This window comes from Quercus suber, unplaced genomic scaffold (genome assembly GCF_002906115.3).
Source record: "Quercus suber isolate HL8 unplaced genomic scaffold, Cork oak 2.0 scaffold_823, whole genome shotgun sequence".
Classification (NCBI taxonomy): Eukaryota; Viridiplantae; Streptophyta; class Magnoliopsida; order Fagales; family Fagaceae; genus Quercus; species Quercus suber.
Window position 1 is genome coordinate 78,943 of NW_027070253.1, and position 17,582 is coordinate 96,524.

General features: G+C 35.9%; 3 protein-coding genes across 8 annotated transcripts; 2 read left to right on the forward strand and 1 right to left on the reverse strand.

Moving 5' to 3' along the window:
* The first annotated feature begins 1,140 nt into the window (after positions 1 to 1,140).
* Positions 1,141 to 4,562, forward strand: LOC111985487 (mediator of RNA polymerase II transcription subunit 20a). Of its 5 annotated transcripts, none has more exons than XM_065767559.1 (6): positions 1,141 to 1,492; positions 2,287 to 2,388; positions 2,490 to 2,632; positions 2,755 to 2,894; positions 3,022 to 3,111; positions 4,210 to 4,562. In XM_065767559.1, exons 2-6 carry the CDS (start codon positions 2,375 to 2,377, stop codon positions 4,450 to 4,452), a joined length of 630 nt encoding a protein of 209 aa, XP_065623631.1. In that variant the 5' UTR covers positions 1,141 to 1,492; positions 2,287 to 2,374; the 3' UTR covers positions 4,453 to 4,562. The 5 variants fall into 5 exon arrangements, with proteins under 5 accessions (XP_065623631.1, XP_023872899.1, XP_023872897.1 ...); XM_024017131.2 differs by having other exon boundaries at positions 1,146 to 1,546; positions 2,716 to 2,894; XM_024017129.2 differs by having other exon boundaries at positions 1,146 to 1,492; positions 2,716 to 2,894.
* Positions 4,563 to 7,496: 2,934 nt separating this feature from the next.
* LOC111985509 (DNA-directed RNA polymerase III subunit rpc4) lies at positions 7,497 to 11,998 on the forward strand. Of its 2 annotated transcripts, none has more exons than XM_065767566.1 (11): positions 7,497 to 7,629; positions 8,588 to 8,649; positions 8,757 to 8,815; positions 8,901 to 8,958; positions 9,070 to 9,109; positions 9,750 to 9,860; positions 9,944 to 9,993; positions 10,118 to 10,178; positions 10,473 to 10,564; positions 10,634 to 10,870; positions 11,530 to 11,998. In XM_065767566.1, exons 2-11 carry the CDS (start codon positions 8,605 to 8,607, stop codon positions 11,683 to 11,685), a joined length of 909 nt encoding a protein of 302 aa, XP_065623638.1. In that variant the 5' UTR covers positions 7,497 to 7,629; positions 8,588 to 8,604; the 3' UTR covers positions 11,686 to 11,998. The 2 variants fall into 2 exon arrangements, with proteins under 2 accessions (XP_065623638.1, XP_023872930.1); XM_024017162.2 differs by having other exon boundaries at positions 7,498 to 7,629; positions 8,757 to 8,812.
* A 748-nt stretch (positions 11,999 to 12,746) lies between these two features.
* Positions 12,747 to 15,540, reverse strand: LOC111985506 (cytochrome P450 CYP72A616). Its single transcript, XM_024017158.2, has 5 exons — positions 15,148 to 15,540; positions 14,797 to 15,017; positions 14,415 to 14,659; positions 13,818 to 14,211; positions 12,747 to 13,261 (listed from the first exon to the last, which is right to left on the reverse strand). The coding sequence occupies exons 1-5, from the start codon at positions 15,434 to 15,436 to the stop codon at positions 12,836 to 12,838; spliced, it is 1,575 nt and encodes a 524-aa protein (XP_023872926.1). The 5' UTR covers positions 15,437 to 15,540; the 3' UTR covers positions 12,747 to 12,835.
* Between the last annotated feature and the right edge of the window lie 2,042 nt (positions 15,541 to 17,582).

The window sequence follows — 17,582 nt, forward strand, 5'->3', positions numbered from 1 at the left end:
TGTTTTCAAAATCAATTTGGATCTATGAATTAATATTAGTCTCTAATTTAATTCTAGGTCTAAAACCCCAATAAAATGTTCACATGCTCTTGAGTTGGGTTTATCACACATCACACACATATTCGCCATGCTTATCAATGTTTGTTTCAATTTCTACAATCACTTGTTCTTTGATGATATAAACTGCTTGAATGATGTGATACGATATTGGCCATCAAAGTTTTAAAGATTGGTTTCACTAGGCAGGTTGGATGCCTAGCGCCTTCTCAATCCTGTAACCTAGATCAAGGGTTAGTAGATTAGGCTCATCCTTGTAATTTTTATCTTTCTAGCTTGTAACTATAAATCAAAGTAATGTACTTTTGTTTTAGATTGTATCTAGGACCAAAACCATGTAATTTTCTCTCTATCCAAACTCTATTTTGGTTTGTTTTATTGGGGATCCTCATCAAGCTTTTGGATTTTGGAGAGTTCCTACACCATCTTCAACACTTTGTTCTTCTATTTTGCCCATTCTTGTGGGTCTTTAAGGTATGCCAACAAACTCCCTCTTGTGGGTTTCGGTTAGCTTAACTGGTAAAGTTTTTGATAGTTGTATAAGAGATCTGGAGTTCAATTCCTGCCTATATCAAGAACTGATTGGTGTCTTAGTCTGATAATAAAGAGCTATCATTAGAAGCGGGCGCAATAACATAGGTAATAGATGTATATAGGGATAATAAGCGTGGAACATATGCTAGTTGTTATTTTATTTATTATTTATTATTTTTCTTGTTATTATCTTCATGTCATAGGGAATACACATTGAAAATTTGAAATGGCTAGATGATAATGACAAGAAATTCTTAATTTTTTTTTGGGGGTAAGTTATCAGTTTTTTTTTTTTTTATAATTATTTTTTACAACTCTCACGTGGAGGCATTGAGATTCAAATAGAAGAAGTAATCTTTAAAAAAATAACTGCGTTTTTCAAAAAAAGAAAAAAAAAGAGAGGAAAGGTAGGTGTGTGGATGTTAGATTTTATTTATTTTTATTTAATTTTTTTAAAATAAAAAATTAGAAACGTGGAATAATGTTTAAAAAATTAGAAACGTAGAATAATGTAAATTTTGAGGGTTGAGAAAGAAGGAAAAAGCCCAAATTTGCTTTTAATAAAATGGAGGAAATTTTTTTATTTGGTATGGCATGAAGTGTACTTAAATTTTGGCCCATCTTCAATTCTCATTCAATAGGAGCAGACAGGAACAAGCAACGCAACCCCTTGATTTCTGCCGAATCATCTCTCTATCTCAGTCTCTCGGTGTGTCTCTCTGTCTCACTCCAGATCTTTCTTCATTACACACACTTGTATCATTACCAAAACAACATAACCTATGGCCTTTGTTATGAATAACCCAGCCAACCGAATGGTAAATTTTGATTTTGAGTGAAACGGTGCAAGACGACGCAGTTCCAGTTCCGTTGAGATTCTCTTTTTCCTGCTCAATTTTTGGTTTGTTTCACTTTTCTATGGCTTCCGTTCGTTGATTTCCAGTGGGTTTTGGAGGTCATTTTTGGCATTTTTTCTTATTGGTTTCATCTGGGTTTTGCTTGATTTTGATTTTGGACTGGGGGTTTGATTCTGACTTCTCTCTTCTAAGTTCTGTACTGGGTTTTTGTGAAAGATCTTGTGCGCACTACATGTTTGTCAATATTTCTCTGAGAAATAGCTGCCATTTTTGTTGCTGAGAATATGCTATATTGGTGATGTATGTGTTTGGTTGATGAGAAAAAGAAACTAAACCAAGGTTTTGAATAAAAATGCTTGGTCATTTTTCCATTTCCTTCAGCTTTTTTGGCAGCAAAACAGATTTTTTTTTGCTTTAAATTAAGTGTTTAGTTTAGATATGTATGTCTAGTTAGTTGGGTTTGGTTGGTGGTAAGAGAAACTAAAATGGGATTTGAACAAGAAGCTTATTATTATGGAAAATTGTTGGAAACATTGTTATTTGGTATATGTTGTTTATTTGGTACATTATGTATATTTGTGGTTTAATTTTAATTTTGAACTTTGTTATATGTTCATGTATTTGTAATTTGACATTATTGCCTTTTATAAGTAATGTGTGTCCAAATTTATTTTTATGTGAATCATTGTTTAACATATATTATGAATTATGATTATTGTTTTTTTTTTTTGCGCGTGCGCACCTACACATATATAAACAGAAAGTAGCATCTTAATTCTTATGATCCTCAATCCTATTTAATGATCCAATCCACGGAACCCTCTCATTGATCCTGCAGAATCCCGTTCTTGACAACGACTACTTCCTTGACAGAACCTCATTCTCGTCTTGTCCTTGCCTGCCAGGCTCCGGACCACACTGGTGCCATGCCACTCAAATGGTAAAAATAATAATAATGAAAATCTGTCTGCATATGTGTTTTTTGTTGTTGTGGAAAATAAATAGTTGTTGTTAACTTGGGCACTGTAATTTGTATTGTAGGGTATTGCATTGGCAGCCAAATGCGGGAAGCACAGTGAATAGCCAAATACTGAGTGAAGTGTCGCAGTGTGTGGAGAGCATCAATGGCCTCAAACAAGGCAGGTGGAAAGCCACTCTTACCTTGTACAAACCCCATACCCGAGGTATATACCTCTTTTTCATTCCATTTTATTTTTGTTTTTAATTGTGAAATTACATATTTACCCTACTCCTCCACCACTACCAGAGCCATCACTGACGGCCGAGTTCCCGCGAGATTTTCTAGGGGTATCAGTGCCAGAGCAGCCAAACAAGTACTACTTAATAATCCGTGGCCAACGAATTGTTCTTGAGGCTGATTCCTCTATTCAGACTATTATGGAGAAGCTTCAGTCTTACAAAACTCGCCTTGCCCTTAATTTTGATGTTTGTACCCCCCCTCTTTTTTCCCTAATTAATTTAATGCAGATTTCAAATTTTGTTTTTTGCTTTAAATTTTTTGGTGATACTTTTATTTTTTCCCCTTTTATAACCAAAATGGATATGTGTGTAGGGCTTTCAGTATCAACTTGGTGACTTTCAATTGCGAGTGGGAAAAGTATCTCCTACTCATTCTGAGAATTTGAGAGGGATATTTATGGAGGTAAATTTTGATGTCTATCTTTCATATTTAACATTCTTTAATTTGTCCCTTTGGGAACACCCAGGGGTCAATGGACTTAAAGGATGTGGCATAATTTTGGAAGTCTCAAGTTCCATTCACCACACTATCGGACCTTGGGTTTTCGGGGTATCTTATGGACATGATGTGCCATATATAAGATGCATTATTGCTTTTTAAGTGATGAATGGAAATGTATAGAGTTTGTTACGATGGAGAGTGCATTTTGATTTGGACAAGGTTGTTCATAAGACCATCCATGTGCATTTTAATCATATGGCATTAAATCATTTAAACAAGTCACATGAGTATTAAATAGGTCATGTGAGAAACTGTACATGTGGATGCCCATTTGAGTTACCATGTAGTAGGTTGGATGAATTTTCCTCTAAATTGGTTTGTAGGAAAATTCTATTATTTAAATATTTTATTTTAGTTTTGAATGGTTGTGCAAAGTGAGGTTTAGGTTAGGACATGACATAGATATGGCATTTCATGTCTTTTCACAACAGGCGCTTATGGAAATAGGCAGTGTAATGTGTGTTAATAATGTGTTACTAAGGTTGTTTTGGTAACCTTACTAATGAGCTCTGGCTTAATCAGCAAATTGCACTTCCTTCTTTTACAAGTATGAATGGAGGTTGAAGTTATATCTTCAAAGCCCCACTGGCTGCATGTGTAAGTCACTAATATAAAAAAATGGGGCTTTTTTGGTAACCTTGATCTGAGTATGGCATGGAGATTGGAATGCAAGGTGAAGTTGAATATGACCATATACTACCAGTCCAAAGCAGTGGTTAATATGTAGGATTGACATCTTGGTGACTCTACGAAGCATGCACTATGTTGGGTTACTCGTTTCTGCTGAATGGTTAGTTTTTGAAACTTTCAGATGGATTTCACAGAAATAAATCCGTTTTCAGACTCCCTGCCTCTAGAAAGATTTGAAGCATTACTTATTGCCCCAAGGAAAAGTATCCACTGATGAATGTCATGCAATTTGAAAATTTAGTGACTCTTGCTTGTGTGGTGTTTTATGAACAATAATCTGTTTTGATGGAACTCATTTGTTCCATGCAGGTTGAGTATCTTCCCATTTCTTCTATGGAGAAAGCCAGGCAAATCATGGGAGAGTTTCTTGAGATATGGCAAGAAGCTGTATCAAAAAGATCATTACCAGGACAATTTATGCATATAGAACCAAACTTTGCAGAATATGGCCTCGCAGACCACTATACTTCCCAACACACAGCTGTTCAGTATGCTACTGTCATGGCACAACTAATTGCAACAGTGCAAGCAGTACAATCAGTGAGAAATTAGGAAATGATAAAAGATTTGTTCATTTATGCTACATGTATGACTGCCTCCTTTTGCTGTTTAAGTGAAAGAAAATCAAAGACTGAGGCTTTAATTGATGCTTTGCTTGATTATTGCTTGCTTTTAAACTAATAAGAGTTTGAGAGTAATTGTGCCAAATGCTAAATTTTAGCATTTAGCATTTAGCACACCAAACACCAAAAACCATACTTTATGAGATGTGTCAAATCCCAATTTTTTTTTACATGCTACAGTACCCTTCTAGTAGAATGGTACTGTAGAATGTTGTAAAAAAAAAAAATTATTCTTTTTTCAATATGAGAGAGAAGAGAGGGAGGTTTTGGGTTTAGAGAAATTAAATGATTTTTTGTAGGTCGTTTATATTATTTTAAGGTGTTGTAAACTTGTAATGTTAAAATAATTTGATGGAGGGTGTATTGTTAAATGCTATATTAAAGTAGCAAAAATAAGTTTTTATGTGTTATATTAGCATTTGGCATAGATCAAATTATTCTAGTGCTTATTTCTCTATTTATCTCATTTGAAGAGGTGCAAGAGAATAGAGATTGGGTATGGAACATACTAGAATTACTAAAAGATTGCAGTTGGTTTAGATGGAAGTTTTAAGTACACAAGCTCTCCCACCTTGATCCCCTAATAGCAACATCTTGACTTGGGCTTAGTGGGTACAATCATTTACTAGATATTTGTGAATCTACATTTTTCATTTTGTCATTCGAATGAATGATTTAGCTATGCAAATGCTTCGAGGAAAGCAATGTTGTTGCCACAAACAATGAACTATTGGACAGACATTGGAAGAGCATCCCCAATATAGACTAGGCAAACCTAGAATCCTCTTCATTTTAGATAGTGAACCCCAAAAATTAAGCTCCAATAGTCTTAGGAAATCTTTTTGGATGAGTAACAGTGATTTTCCTGGTGTGGGGATCATTTTAACTTAAACTCTTTTTTAGGATTAAAATATTCAGTCATCTCTTTCTCACACCAATTAAAAAAATCATTAAAATAGATAGAACACTATTTTTTTTTTTAAAATAGAAATCAATTATTTAATAAAATAAAGGCAATGATAGTGTCTATTGGAAAATGTATTTTAAAAAAGTAGATAGGCAAAATGAAAAAGTGGGGGTTTCTCTCTAATTTGGGAGAAAAAAAATAGACTTTAGGAGCTTGGAGATGGGCAAGCTAGAATAGAGAAGCAAAAAAACATCAGGCATCAAGTAAAGCAAATTATAGATGCTTGTGTCTTTGGCTAGCTTAGAGCATTCACATTAGTCTCGGCTAGCTTAGAGCATTCACATTAGTCTCATCAATTTAACGTTTCAGCAAAAATTTGTCTAAACTCAACTAAAACATGCAAGTTCTTACAGCGGAGTAAAAGATGATTCACAGTTTCCTCATCATACCAATATAGGCAACATTAATTAACAAGAGGCAAGTTCTTCTTAACAAGGTTATCTATTGTAAGAATACCACCCTTAGTAGCAGTTCATAAAAAGAAAGGCACATTTTTAGGTACCTTAACACACTAAGTGCTTTGCCAAGGAAAGGAAACAGAAGGGGCTTTCAATAAAGAATTATAAAAGGAGCACACATAAAAAAGGAGCACACATACCTCCCCCATCTGGTGCATATAAAATCATATCAGAAATCAGAGCTTCTTGAACCACCGCATAGGCAAACAATTTGAGATATAACTCTTTCAAAGAAATAGGACAGCTCCAAGGGTCATGCCAAAACCGAGGTTAGAGAGAGAAGGATGAGAGAAGAGAGAAGAGTATAGAGAGGGACGAAGAGGGGAGAGTCATAGAGAGAAGAGAAAGAAACTAACAAGGTTGCGATGTTTAGGGACCAAGTTATCATTAGGGCCCAAATTGGTCAATTTTGAATTGTCCTAGAGCTGGTTGATATTAGTCCAAACTTTAGGGTATGTTAGTAGTATTTACCCATAATTTTTTTTTTAATTTAGAAATTAATTTTAAATGAGATAAGATATATTCTCATAAAAATCCTAATTTTATTACTTCAAATGTACATTCCCTAAAACGATTTTTAAAATTTTGTATTTTCGCATATTTTTTTAAGAAACAAAACAAAAGAAGAACTTTCAATTTAGTATTTTCATGAATATATTCTTTCAAAAAATTGGTACGAACTTAAGTCTAGATAAACTAAATTATGATATATAAAAAAACCAATTTAATTATGAAGTTATTATTATTATTATTATTTTTTGTATAAATCAACCTACATTAAAATTACAAAAAAATATTATTGCACATTGGCACATACTCCCTTTTGAAAATGTGTTTTTAGTCTATGTGGTAGTGAGTGGGTATGTAATAAAGAATATGTGCCTTTCATTATTCTTAAAATTAAAAAAAAAAAAAAATTTGTGCTCTTGGAGTATGGTGATGTGGTACTTTCTCATTTTACTGAATCATAATTGATCTCACTAATTATATTCATGGTAAGTTTCACCATAAATATAAAAGGGGGGAAAGCTTTAATAGCACCCAATTATTTTCATTTATTTGTTGGGAGGGGAGGGAATAGGCGGTTGGTAGTAATTTAGAGTAGAAAGTAAAAACCTGTAAAGTAAGGAATTAAAGAATTTAAGATGGGTAATTAATTGTCATTTGTCAAATGCTCTCGCGTACCTTATACTTTCGAGAAAATACATCATGTATCATATGCACGTTTCCTCTCTCACATGGAGATAGACCCCACACATGTGAGGACGTGTGAGGTCTACTTCCATATGAGAGGAAGGAATATTGCATATGATGTGCCGCCTCCATGCCCCTCATACACCTCGTACGCCCAAACAAATTAGAATGCTCGCGGGGACCTCAGCTCTTCTTTAGGTTTCATTAAAGACATTTAAATTTTCTTAAAAAATATATATATATATATATATATATATAAAGGTTAGTTTTCTCGTAAAAACATATATAAAATTAAAGACATTTAAATTTTCTTAAAAAATATATATATATATATATATATATATAAAGGTTAGTTTTCTCGTAAAAACATATATAAATAGCACGGTTTGATACAGACGCAAAATTTTGGCCGCTTTGTACTCTCTCTCTATATCTCTACTATTGGTTGCTCTGCTTCTGATCTGACAAGACAATCTAAGGGTAACAGGTAAAGCCTTCGCCACCTTCCTAGTCTCTCTTTAATCACATTCTTCTTCTTTGTTTCTTTGTTCGTTTTAGTTTAGTTTTTGACTTTCTGATAAATATATTGTATATCGAAGTTGAACACACCCCACGTGGTTTTATTATGTTTCTGTATATACGATAGGATTTGAACCTATGACTTTCGCTCTATGGATTCCTTTTTAGCATCATACCAATACAGCAATGGTTTCTGTTTAGTTTAGGCGAGATTTGATGTCAAGACTTTATTCGACGATGACAGACTTTATTAATCGAACTCACTTATATTCTTAATTCCTTCTGTAACCATATTTGATTTAATAATATACATTTGCACCCAATACGAAAATGTTGGGCATCATCATTAGCTATTGAGCTCAAACCTTTCATGTGCTTCTGTGTTTGTGTATGTTACAAATGGTTATTGACATTGTGATTTTGCAAACTGATTTGGTTAATGCAATGGGGTGCAGAGTATAGACCCAAATGGAATATTGATTGATTTGGGCCTTATAGGTGTGGCGCCCCTTGCTTTTGATGAGTCTCCCTTCTATTAATTAATTGTAATCCGATAGTTGTTTATATATTAGTATTTTGGAATGTTGTTCGTTTGCCATTCTTTTGTGATATTTCTATCTAAGCAACTGGTTAGTGGTTGAGTCCATTTAATCAGCACGTGTGTTTTACAATAACTTAGATTTTCTCTGAGACCATGAAAATTGGTGGGATATGTTTTGTGTGTGCACATTGAACTTTGTAATATGTGTAATGAATAAAGAAGCCTGAACAACAGCCATGGCTCACCCACTTGGCTGAACTTTGGGCTTCCCCATCTACAATGTGCAGCATATTGGTATTTGTGGTTCCATTTTAACACTGCTCTTTTATTTTTAATTGAGTATTGAGTTAACTAGTCATTAAGTTATGTTCTTTTTCTTACAAAGACCACCATTCAATTCCAATGGCATCGGGACCTTCCAAGGACACTAATGCTGCCCCCAGGAAGGTTTGTTTGGAAACTTTTTTTTATCATTAATATTTTTTATTTTTTAACTTATGGCTGTATGGTTATTCTACCTGTGTTTTCTGATGAATTGCTTGGAGCTTCTGCAGATGAGATTTGCACCAAAAGCACCCCCTCGCCGAGTGCCAAAGCCTGAAGTCAAAACGTAGTATAATTTTGTTAAATAGAATGAATGCATTTGCCAATTCTTGGCTTGTTTCCTTTTAGTTTGTTTCATTCTTTTTTGTTTGCAGTGAAGTGGTGGAGGATGTGGATGCTAACCAGGCTAGGGAGTTACTACGACGTTTCAATGTAATTGTCCTTATCAAAATGTTTCTATTCATCATTATGGATGTGCATTATATCCAGGTTCAATTTTCCTGAGCTGCCAGTTTCTTATATTTGACTTTTTCTCTTATATAGGATGGTTCCATAAGGGCAAAACCTAAGATTGAAAAGAAAGGTAAGTTCTTGTTAGTTATGCTGCTTTTGTCTCTCTTGTATTCAGATTTGAACTTTTGTTAGTTCACTTATACTTTTTGTGTATACAAGTTTTGTTATTTTTCTTTGCTGCTTCTGTTTCAAATTAGCAACTTTTAAGTAAGTGTATATTAAAAGCTGTATGAGCAGTTCTTCTTTTTCTGTCGTCTTATAGCTGGAGTTGGTTAACAAATCTTGTTTTTCTTGGTAATGGGTTCATGAGAACTGATGGTTGTTGGAGCAAAAATAACTTCTGCTTTCCCCGTAAACAAAGGGCATTCTCGTGTCCAGTCCTGTACAGGTTCTTGAATTGTAATATATCTATAAAAAAAACCAAAGAATTCATGAAACTAGATTACTGTGCTTAGTTTGAGGTTGGAAGACTTGTATATTTCTGATTTTTAGGTCATGGATCTTCACTTAGTTTCTAGTTCTACTTAAGCTATTACCAATGTTAGGATAATTCTTGGCAATAATGTTTCTCTATTGTGGATGTAGAACCATATTGGTGATTATGGTATTTTAGATCCATCATATATATGTTGTAAATTATATATTTTTTTCCTATTTTAATATACACATGTTGATTCCAAATCCTTCTTTTATTATTTTTTTTTTTGCAGAGGCACCGGTACAAGTTGCATTCGGTGTTGGAGGCGCATCTCCTTCTCTAAGGTATGGTGTTCCTAGGGCCGGGAATATTAACAACAGCAATCAAGGATCAGCCTCAAAGAGTATGTTCCCTATGAGGCACTCTTTTTCTAATTAGCTGCTAACAAGATGTTTCCAGTGCATTACACATGTAACGTGTATGCAGGTAGTGCATTTGCTTCAGGCCTGAGAGAGAAAGAATATCAAGAACCATGGGTAGGTAAAAATGTCAAGTTTATGGGCCAAAATGACTATGCTTGGTTACTGGTTCCTGTTACCATCTCTTTTTCTTGTAGCTGTGTGTTTGGTTATTTATTGCTTTTGTTGGATGCTGCTGCAGGACTACTACAGTTATTATCCTGTAACTCTTCCTGTGAGGAGGCCATATTCAGGAAATCCAGGTATGTTTGGAGGCACATCTTAAAAGAAATAAAACTTAAAATAAGAGCTACTTACCAGAGTAACACCATGAGTTATACCGACCATAGAATGTTACTGGCTTTGTTATTTACCTAACCGGGTGTTATCTTATTCACTTACTAGAAGAAAGAGGTTGTCATCTTATAGGCGGTTTGGCTTGATTTGATTCTTTCTGTTTCCTTTTCTAGTATTGAGGATTCACACATTGTCATGATTAAACTTGGTTCTGTTGCTGCACTATAAGATTACATTTAACTTAAGTGTATTGCTTGTAGAAATTCTTAATGAGGAGGATTTTGCGCGGGATTCAGAAACCGTAGCTTATGATGAAAATTCAGCAAATCCAGCAGTAGAGCTTGGTCTAATGGTTTGTAACCTGATCAATAAGTGTTTCATTCTTAATTCCTTTGTTATACATTTAAGGGTTGGTTTGCAGGAGGAGAATCAGGAAGCAAGCATGTTCTTTCTTCAGTTACCACCAACTATGCCTATGATAAAGCGGTCAGCGACTTCAGATGACCGGGGGGTAACTGACAGCGTGAGGCGTCCTGGGGGTGCACGTACTGTCAAGAAGACCTGTGCTTTGGATGAGTTACCAGCAGGCTTCATGGGTAAAATGCTAGTATACAGGAGTGGTGCTATTAAGCTGAAGCTTGGTGAAAGCCTTTATGATGTAAGTAGTCTTTGTAATAAAACTAAGAAGCAGAATTGAAAGTCATTTTGTCACTCTTCATGCTTCAACTACATAAAACTTTTTTTTTTTGATAAGTAACGAAAAATTGTATTAGAAAGAAAATGACCCTAAAACACTGGCGGTGTATTAAGAGAGAAGTACAATCAAGCCAAAGGACAATGATCAAACAAATTTAAAAGAGAAAAACAAGGTGGAGAAAGAAAAGCAGCGCTCTAATCCAACAGAGTACGAAGGAAGAAGGCTTTAATTTCAAGGATATTCCGTTCACATCCCTCAAAACTTTTGGAATTCCGTTCTTTCCAAAGGCAACCACATAAGACATTTAATAGCCTACATTGGTATATCATATACAAAGTCAAACATTTTGGAAACCTTTGTTACCGATCAAAAAAGTCAACATTTTGGAAACCTTTGTCATATGATATTAAAAAAAAAAAAAAAACTTGTCAATTACATTGCAAAACTTGTTCAATATCTTAGATCAACTATTGAGTTAGCTAATTACACAAAATTAATCGATTATATTTTTTATTAAGTTCCTATTCTTTTAAATTATCTGAGTTAATACAATACAAAATAAAAGGAATAGTGGTTTCTCACCATGCATCTATGTTTTTTCTTTTCTGAAATGGATGCAGGTTTCTCCGGGTCTAGATTGTGTGTTTGCTCAGGATGTTGTAGCGATCAATACTGCAGAGAAGCATTGTTGCGTAGTTGGGGAGCTCAATAAGCGTGCCTCTATAACCCCTGATGTGGACTCTGTTGTGAATAGTATGGCTCAGGCTGATTTATGATAGTTATTGCTGGTGGGCAAAATATATTTTGGTTTTTATACTTCAATTCTGAAACCATCAGTCCAAAAACGCACTGATAAAATTTTGTTTTAGTTCACATTTAACCATTTTTTTGTTCCATCACAAAATGTCAAAGGATAAGATGGCAAGTTGCTAAAGAAAGCCATAGATTACTCTTTGGAAGAAAAATATAGGAAACTAGTTGAATATCCTTTTGCTTGTGATTCTATCATGATTATTTACAGATAATATTAGAATCTTTTCAAATACAGCTGTGGTTACATCTAAGTAAATTATAATAGTTTAATTGTCATTTTAAATGAACTCATTGCAACTATTACAATTTTGGAAACTTCATTATCTTACTTAAATGATGGTGAGATTTTAAATTCAAGTTATTCGGCAGAAGATTGGATATGTATCAGATTTCATTGCCATTATGTGCCTTGTGATGACATTATTGATGTTCAAAAACCAAGCTGTATGTTCATCTATGGGAAGCTCCTCATATTTCTCTCTGATTCCTGATTTCCTTTGGTATTTTTTGGGTTAAATTATTGAGTAAATAGTTCATCATGCTTGCTTTCACATTTGTTTTTAGTTCCGCATTACTTTATTAATTCTACACTGTAAACAAACAGTGTGACAGACGTCTTGATTATTCTCCTCTTTAACACACCAAATGGTGCATGAGGTTTATGATACATGACAGTCAAGACTTATCTATTTCATTAAACCGATCATATTGTAGCATTCAGAGCAGGAAAGTTTAGCATTTTAATTACAACAGTGAAACTAAGGTGATCTGAAGAGGTGGATCTGCCTGATGGGATAAAATACTCAGGTGGTGGTTCTCCTTTTAGAAGCACAGCTTAAATCTATTCGGGAAAAACTAAACAGAACTTCTATCTCAGTGATTATAACATGAATCCAATTAATTTGTAATACTGAAAGAAAAAATTATTTTGATGGAATGATATGACTATTAAATTTTGACAGAAGAAAGGTTCTGAGTATGAGAAAATAGTTAGCCCAAACCTTTATTTGTGAAAAATTGACGCTAAAATAACAGACAACCAAGTTTACATTTGTGATTCGGAATCACATTATTTTTAACTTACGATTCTGCTATGTGCTGACCAGCTTACAACTAAATTTGATGTAATGTGATTTGAGCTCCATGTTGTGGTTGCAGAGTCATAACAGTATAAGGTGCATGAGTGTAGGAGGGTGAGAGCTCAAATGAGAAATGTTGTAGAATCATGGCCAAAGCAATCTTAGCTTCTATAATGGCAAAAGTTTGGCCAATACAGGTCCTTGGGCCCCACCCAAAAGGAAAGAATGCCAACTGATCCTTTGATGCCTTTGAAACTCCTTCAGAGAATCTCTCTGGTTTGAATTCTTCTGCATCATCTCCCCAAAGTTCGGGATCATGATGGATGAGTAATGTAGGTAGTACGACATCAACTCCAGCCGGAAGGGAGATATCTCCTATCTTGGTTTCCATTCGAGCATGTTGATATTGAGCAATCACTGGTGGATATAACCTTAGTACTTCATAAAGAATCATGGTTACCTGCAGTAGAACTTTACACACTAAGTATTCAATGAATAAACTACATATTTGTGGCTTTTAGGATTTTGGAGAAAACTAGGAGACACTTTCTAGAGTAATGATAGATGCATCTTCACAAAAGAGGACTCTGGAATTGTGTATTTGAGCTTAGGGTAACTTCAATTACCAGCTTAGAATAGCAGCATGGACTATATTCTATGGGCTAACATAAGTGAAGTTAGCCCAACTTTAATTACCAGCCAGGAACTGGTATTTATTTTTCGATGTTGGCAACATTGCTCTGGTAGCGGTGGAATTACCTACTGATTGCATGGTGTACTATTGGCATCCAGCAGTCAAGGTATCAATTAGAAGGCATTTTGATGGTACTTTTCTTATCTTTGAAAGAAAAGATCGTGTTGATCCTGGCTCTTCAAAGCAAGAAAAGTACTTGAGAAATGCCAACCAAAGAATTACTTAAATTATGTTTAAACTTTATCTCACATCAATGTTCTTATTTGATTGTTTGGAAGGCCTTAATCAACTTGTGTAGAAAGTGGTTGGGAGGACTACTCACAATCCTGAAGTGGGTTGTAGCTTCAAAATTGGGTTCCTTCTTTCCACAGACTTGTAAGACTTCCTCCCTTGCCTTTTCTTGCCAGTCTAGGTGCATAGCTAAGACTATAATGGTCCATATCAACCAGCTTGAAGTTGTTTCTTGGCCTGCAAGATAGAACTGCTTGCTTTCCTCTATCACCTCTTCAATTGACAACCCATTATCGTTTGTGACAATTGCATCTTCTGGTAAATTGTTCTGGTTACTAGATTGCAAGAGCAGGCCTAGCAAGTCGTCAGCCGTGGATTCTCCATTTCTTATGGCATTCACTCTCTTTTGGATTATGTTCCTTAGCATTGATTTGATCTCTTTATCCAGTTCCCTTCTCCTCCGATTCTTCGGAGTAGGTATAAATCTACAAAACAATGATATATAGATAGTAAGCTATTTAAACAGTGATATATAGATGTTATATACTCACTACAAAGAGGCATACCTATATATACTACATATGAAATCTTCTTTGTAGTAAACACAAATGAAGGTCGGAGTAACAACTGTTGTAGTTGTTTCAATGATGAAGAAACAGAATGTATTAACTTGATACTGTTAAGTTACCTAAACCCAGGAATATACAAGGTTTGCATGGCTTCAAGAACTAGTTGGATCAGCTCCTTTTGAAGTTCAAAGATGAGTTTCCCTTCTTCATAGTTGCTTCCAAATGCTGCTCGAGATATAACATCTGCAGTAAGTTTTTGAAGTTCTGGCCAAATATCAGCTTCATAACTTTGTTGAGGGCTAACCATCTTCTGCCATTGTTTGATCATTCTGCGACAGCTGGTTGTGAATACTGGTATCAGCCCCTTCAAAAAAAAAAAAGATTAATAAGGAGAATTGTCAAATGGAATTTTATAAGATCATAAAGAACAACTCCTTTTATGGTTGAGCCTTGCATATGGTTATAGCATGAGTAGGAAATGATGCTGTGTAAAAATGGAACCTTCAGTCTCTCTAGGTGGAAAGCAGGATTGACGATCCTTCTGCGTTTGGCCCATTGCTCACCCTCTAGAGTTGTTAGTCCCCTTGTTAGAATGAGAATAAGAGGGTTTAGTGGTGGCTTTTGGAAGTGACCTAGCTTGTTATACAGAATATCTTTCATCATCTCTGGGTCCATTATAATAAGCCTTGGTCTTGTCCCAGTCCAACACATTGATATCTTCCCTGTTAGAAAAAAGTTGAAATATGTAACCAATTTAGTAACAAACTTGAAATTGTTCCCACCTACATGAGAACATTTCTTCATGTATATTAATGACTTTGTCTGTAACTCTTTAGTTATACAAATACATACCATATTTCTGCACCATATTTAGGGTGAATGGATCGACACGTGGAACAATCTGGTGCGTCAGATTAATGGGTTTAGACCATGCTTCAGTTATGGCCCTCACAAACTCTTTCATGTCCCCAATCATCAGCTTGTAAGGAGTGCCTCTAATTCCTTGGCGTTTCATGCGCTTCTCTAGCAACTTGGGTTTCCACCAAATCGTGTAGGAAACTTTCAGAACACCATAGAGGAGTAGAAACAATAAAGAGAAAGCTAGAGAATATAACACATAGTCATTCATACTAGTTAACATGTTTTTGTTCTTCCTAAAAGCGAATTTGAGATGTTATGGAATTATCCATGGTTCTGAACTCAAATTTCTGCAATATATATATATAGCTAAGCTCCACTTCATTCTTTGTATTGTATTGTTTACTTTCAATTTTTCAGTCAAATTCTTATCTTGTAGAGGACTTTATAATGCTTGTCAAAGAATTCGCTTTATAATACTGATTTGTTTCATAAAACTTTTGACTTGTTTATCTTGGAGAAGAAGGTACATTGGAGTACGAGAGAAATAGTTTAGTGGTGTGGTACATAAGCATTTTATCTTCTCACACTGATCTTCTAGATATTTTTAGATAAAGCAACTATCCATGGTTGGCTTATAAAATTGTGTTGCTTGCGTGAGGAGCAAGGCTATAGTTAAATGAAAGGTTGTGTGACACCACAAAGGTTTTTGTTAAATGATTTCGTTTTAAGGGATTAAAGAGAGGCAATTTAATATTTTCATGTGGTGCCACATATGTAGAGGACTCACAACATATGTAGAGGTCATGTGAGTCGCACTTGACATGCTTATTCGTAGCCTAACTGATTGTAGGGTGTAAAGTGAAACATGAGTTATATTTTAATGCGGTAATTGTGCATTCTAAAAATTTAGGCTGGTAAGTGTAAATGGAGGTATAATTTATGGTGATAAAATGTAGTTTTCTCTTTATATATTCATATTTATTTATGATGACTGTAGGGACTCAGTTTGGATTGACCCTGAGTATGAATGGGTTTTCAGCCCAACAAGCCCAAACAATAAATTTATAGAGAGTGGGTTAAAGGTTTAGGCACTGGCCGTCGTTCATCAAGCATGAACCTTTATTTATAAAAAGACACTTAGGGTTTCTATACAACTGGGAGGATGCTCCTCGGCCATGGGCCGAGGAAGCCTTTTTCTTCTCTTTTTTCCTCCTCCCTTTTTTACTTTACTTGCTTTCCTTATATAGTCTTCATCTTCCTATCTCCTTATTCCATCTGTTGATTATTCATTTGCCTCTCTTCTGGCCGTCCGTCCCATCAGAGGCCTTATCAGTACTCGAGTGGTTCACTCTGATCAACGTTGCCCTGCTAAGGGGTTATATCCCCATTAATGCGGCCAGGGGGGTTAGGTGAATGCATTAAATGCGAGGGTGACAGCTTACTTTGGGCCTGGTCTTTTCCGAAAATCACCCTTGTCAGGCCGAGGATGAGGAAGTCCTCGGCGTGGATTGGGAAAAGAGGCTTTCCCCAATTTAGCCTTGAATAGTCAGTGTTCCTCGGCATGGGCCTTGGGCCTGCTACCCGATGGGCCGAAGCTATCAAGCCCACGGGCCCCAAAATAGCCCCTCAAAACCCTGCTGCACGTTCCCTCGGACGGGGAGGAGGGTTTTGATACCTGCGGGCCCTCTAGACGAGTCTCCTGTCCCGAAAAGGAAAAGGCTTTCTAAGGGTAAAGAGCCAATGGATGGGGGCAAGTCCCATTCCCCGCCCGAGGAGGGTAGGTTTCGCAGGCCTCCGAAGCAATTGAAGCTCGATGATCAACGGAAGAGTAAGAAGGCCATCCAGCAGTCCGAGGCTCAAGCCTGGCTGCCCGCTGCCATGCTCCATGATCAGCCCCTGATGGATAACACGTCGATGCGGGAATCTCAAGGAGCCGAGGGGGCTCTTGTAGCCGAGGCACTGGAGAAATATCTTCTTCTTCCCACTGACATGGCCGAGCTAAGAAATATGACTGGGGTAGAGGTTGTCCTCGACCTTAAGAAGTATCTAGGAATGGTGGGTCCTTTGGCACCTATTCACTTTATTCAAAGTTTGTCACTTAATACCTTCCTTTCTCTTTACGGAGTTACTTGTTTTTATTGGCAGGCTATCCAGGCCCTTTTCAGGTTAGGCGAGGAGGTCGATGACCATAACAATGCCTTAGCGCAAGAGCGTGACAAGTTCTTGGAGGCTGCCAATACTCTTAAGAGATCTGAGGCCGACCTAAAAAAGGCGACCGAGGATCTGGCAGAAATGACGAAGGCCAGGGATACTGCTGTCTCCGACCTAGCCGTGGCCAGGAAGCAAGCTGAGGATCAAACTAATCGCTTGCAAGACGTTGAGGGTCAATTACAAACTGTCAAAGAGAACATTACCTATATGAAGGA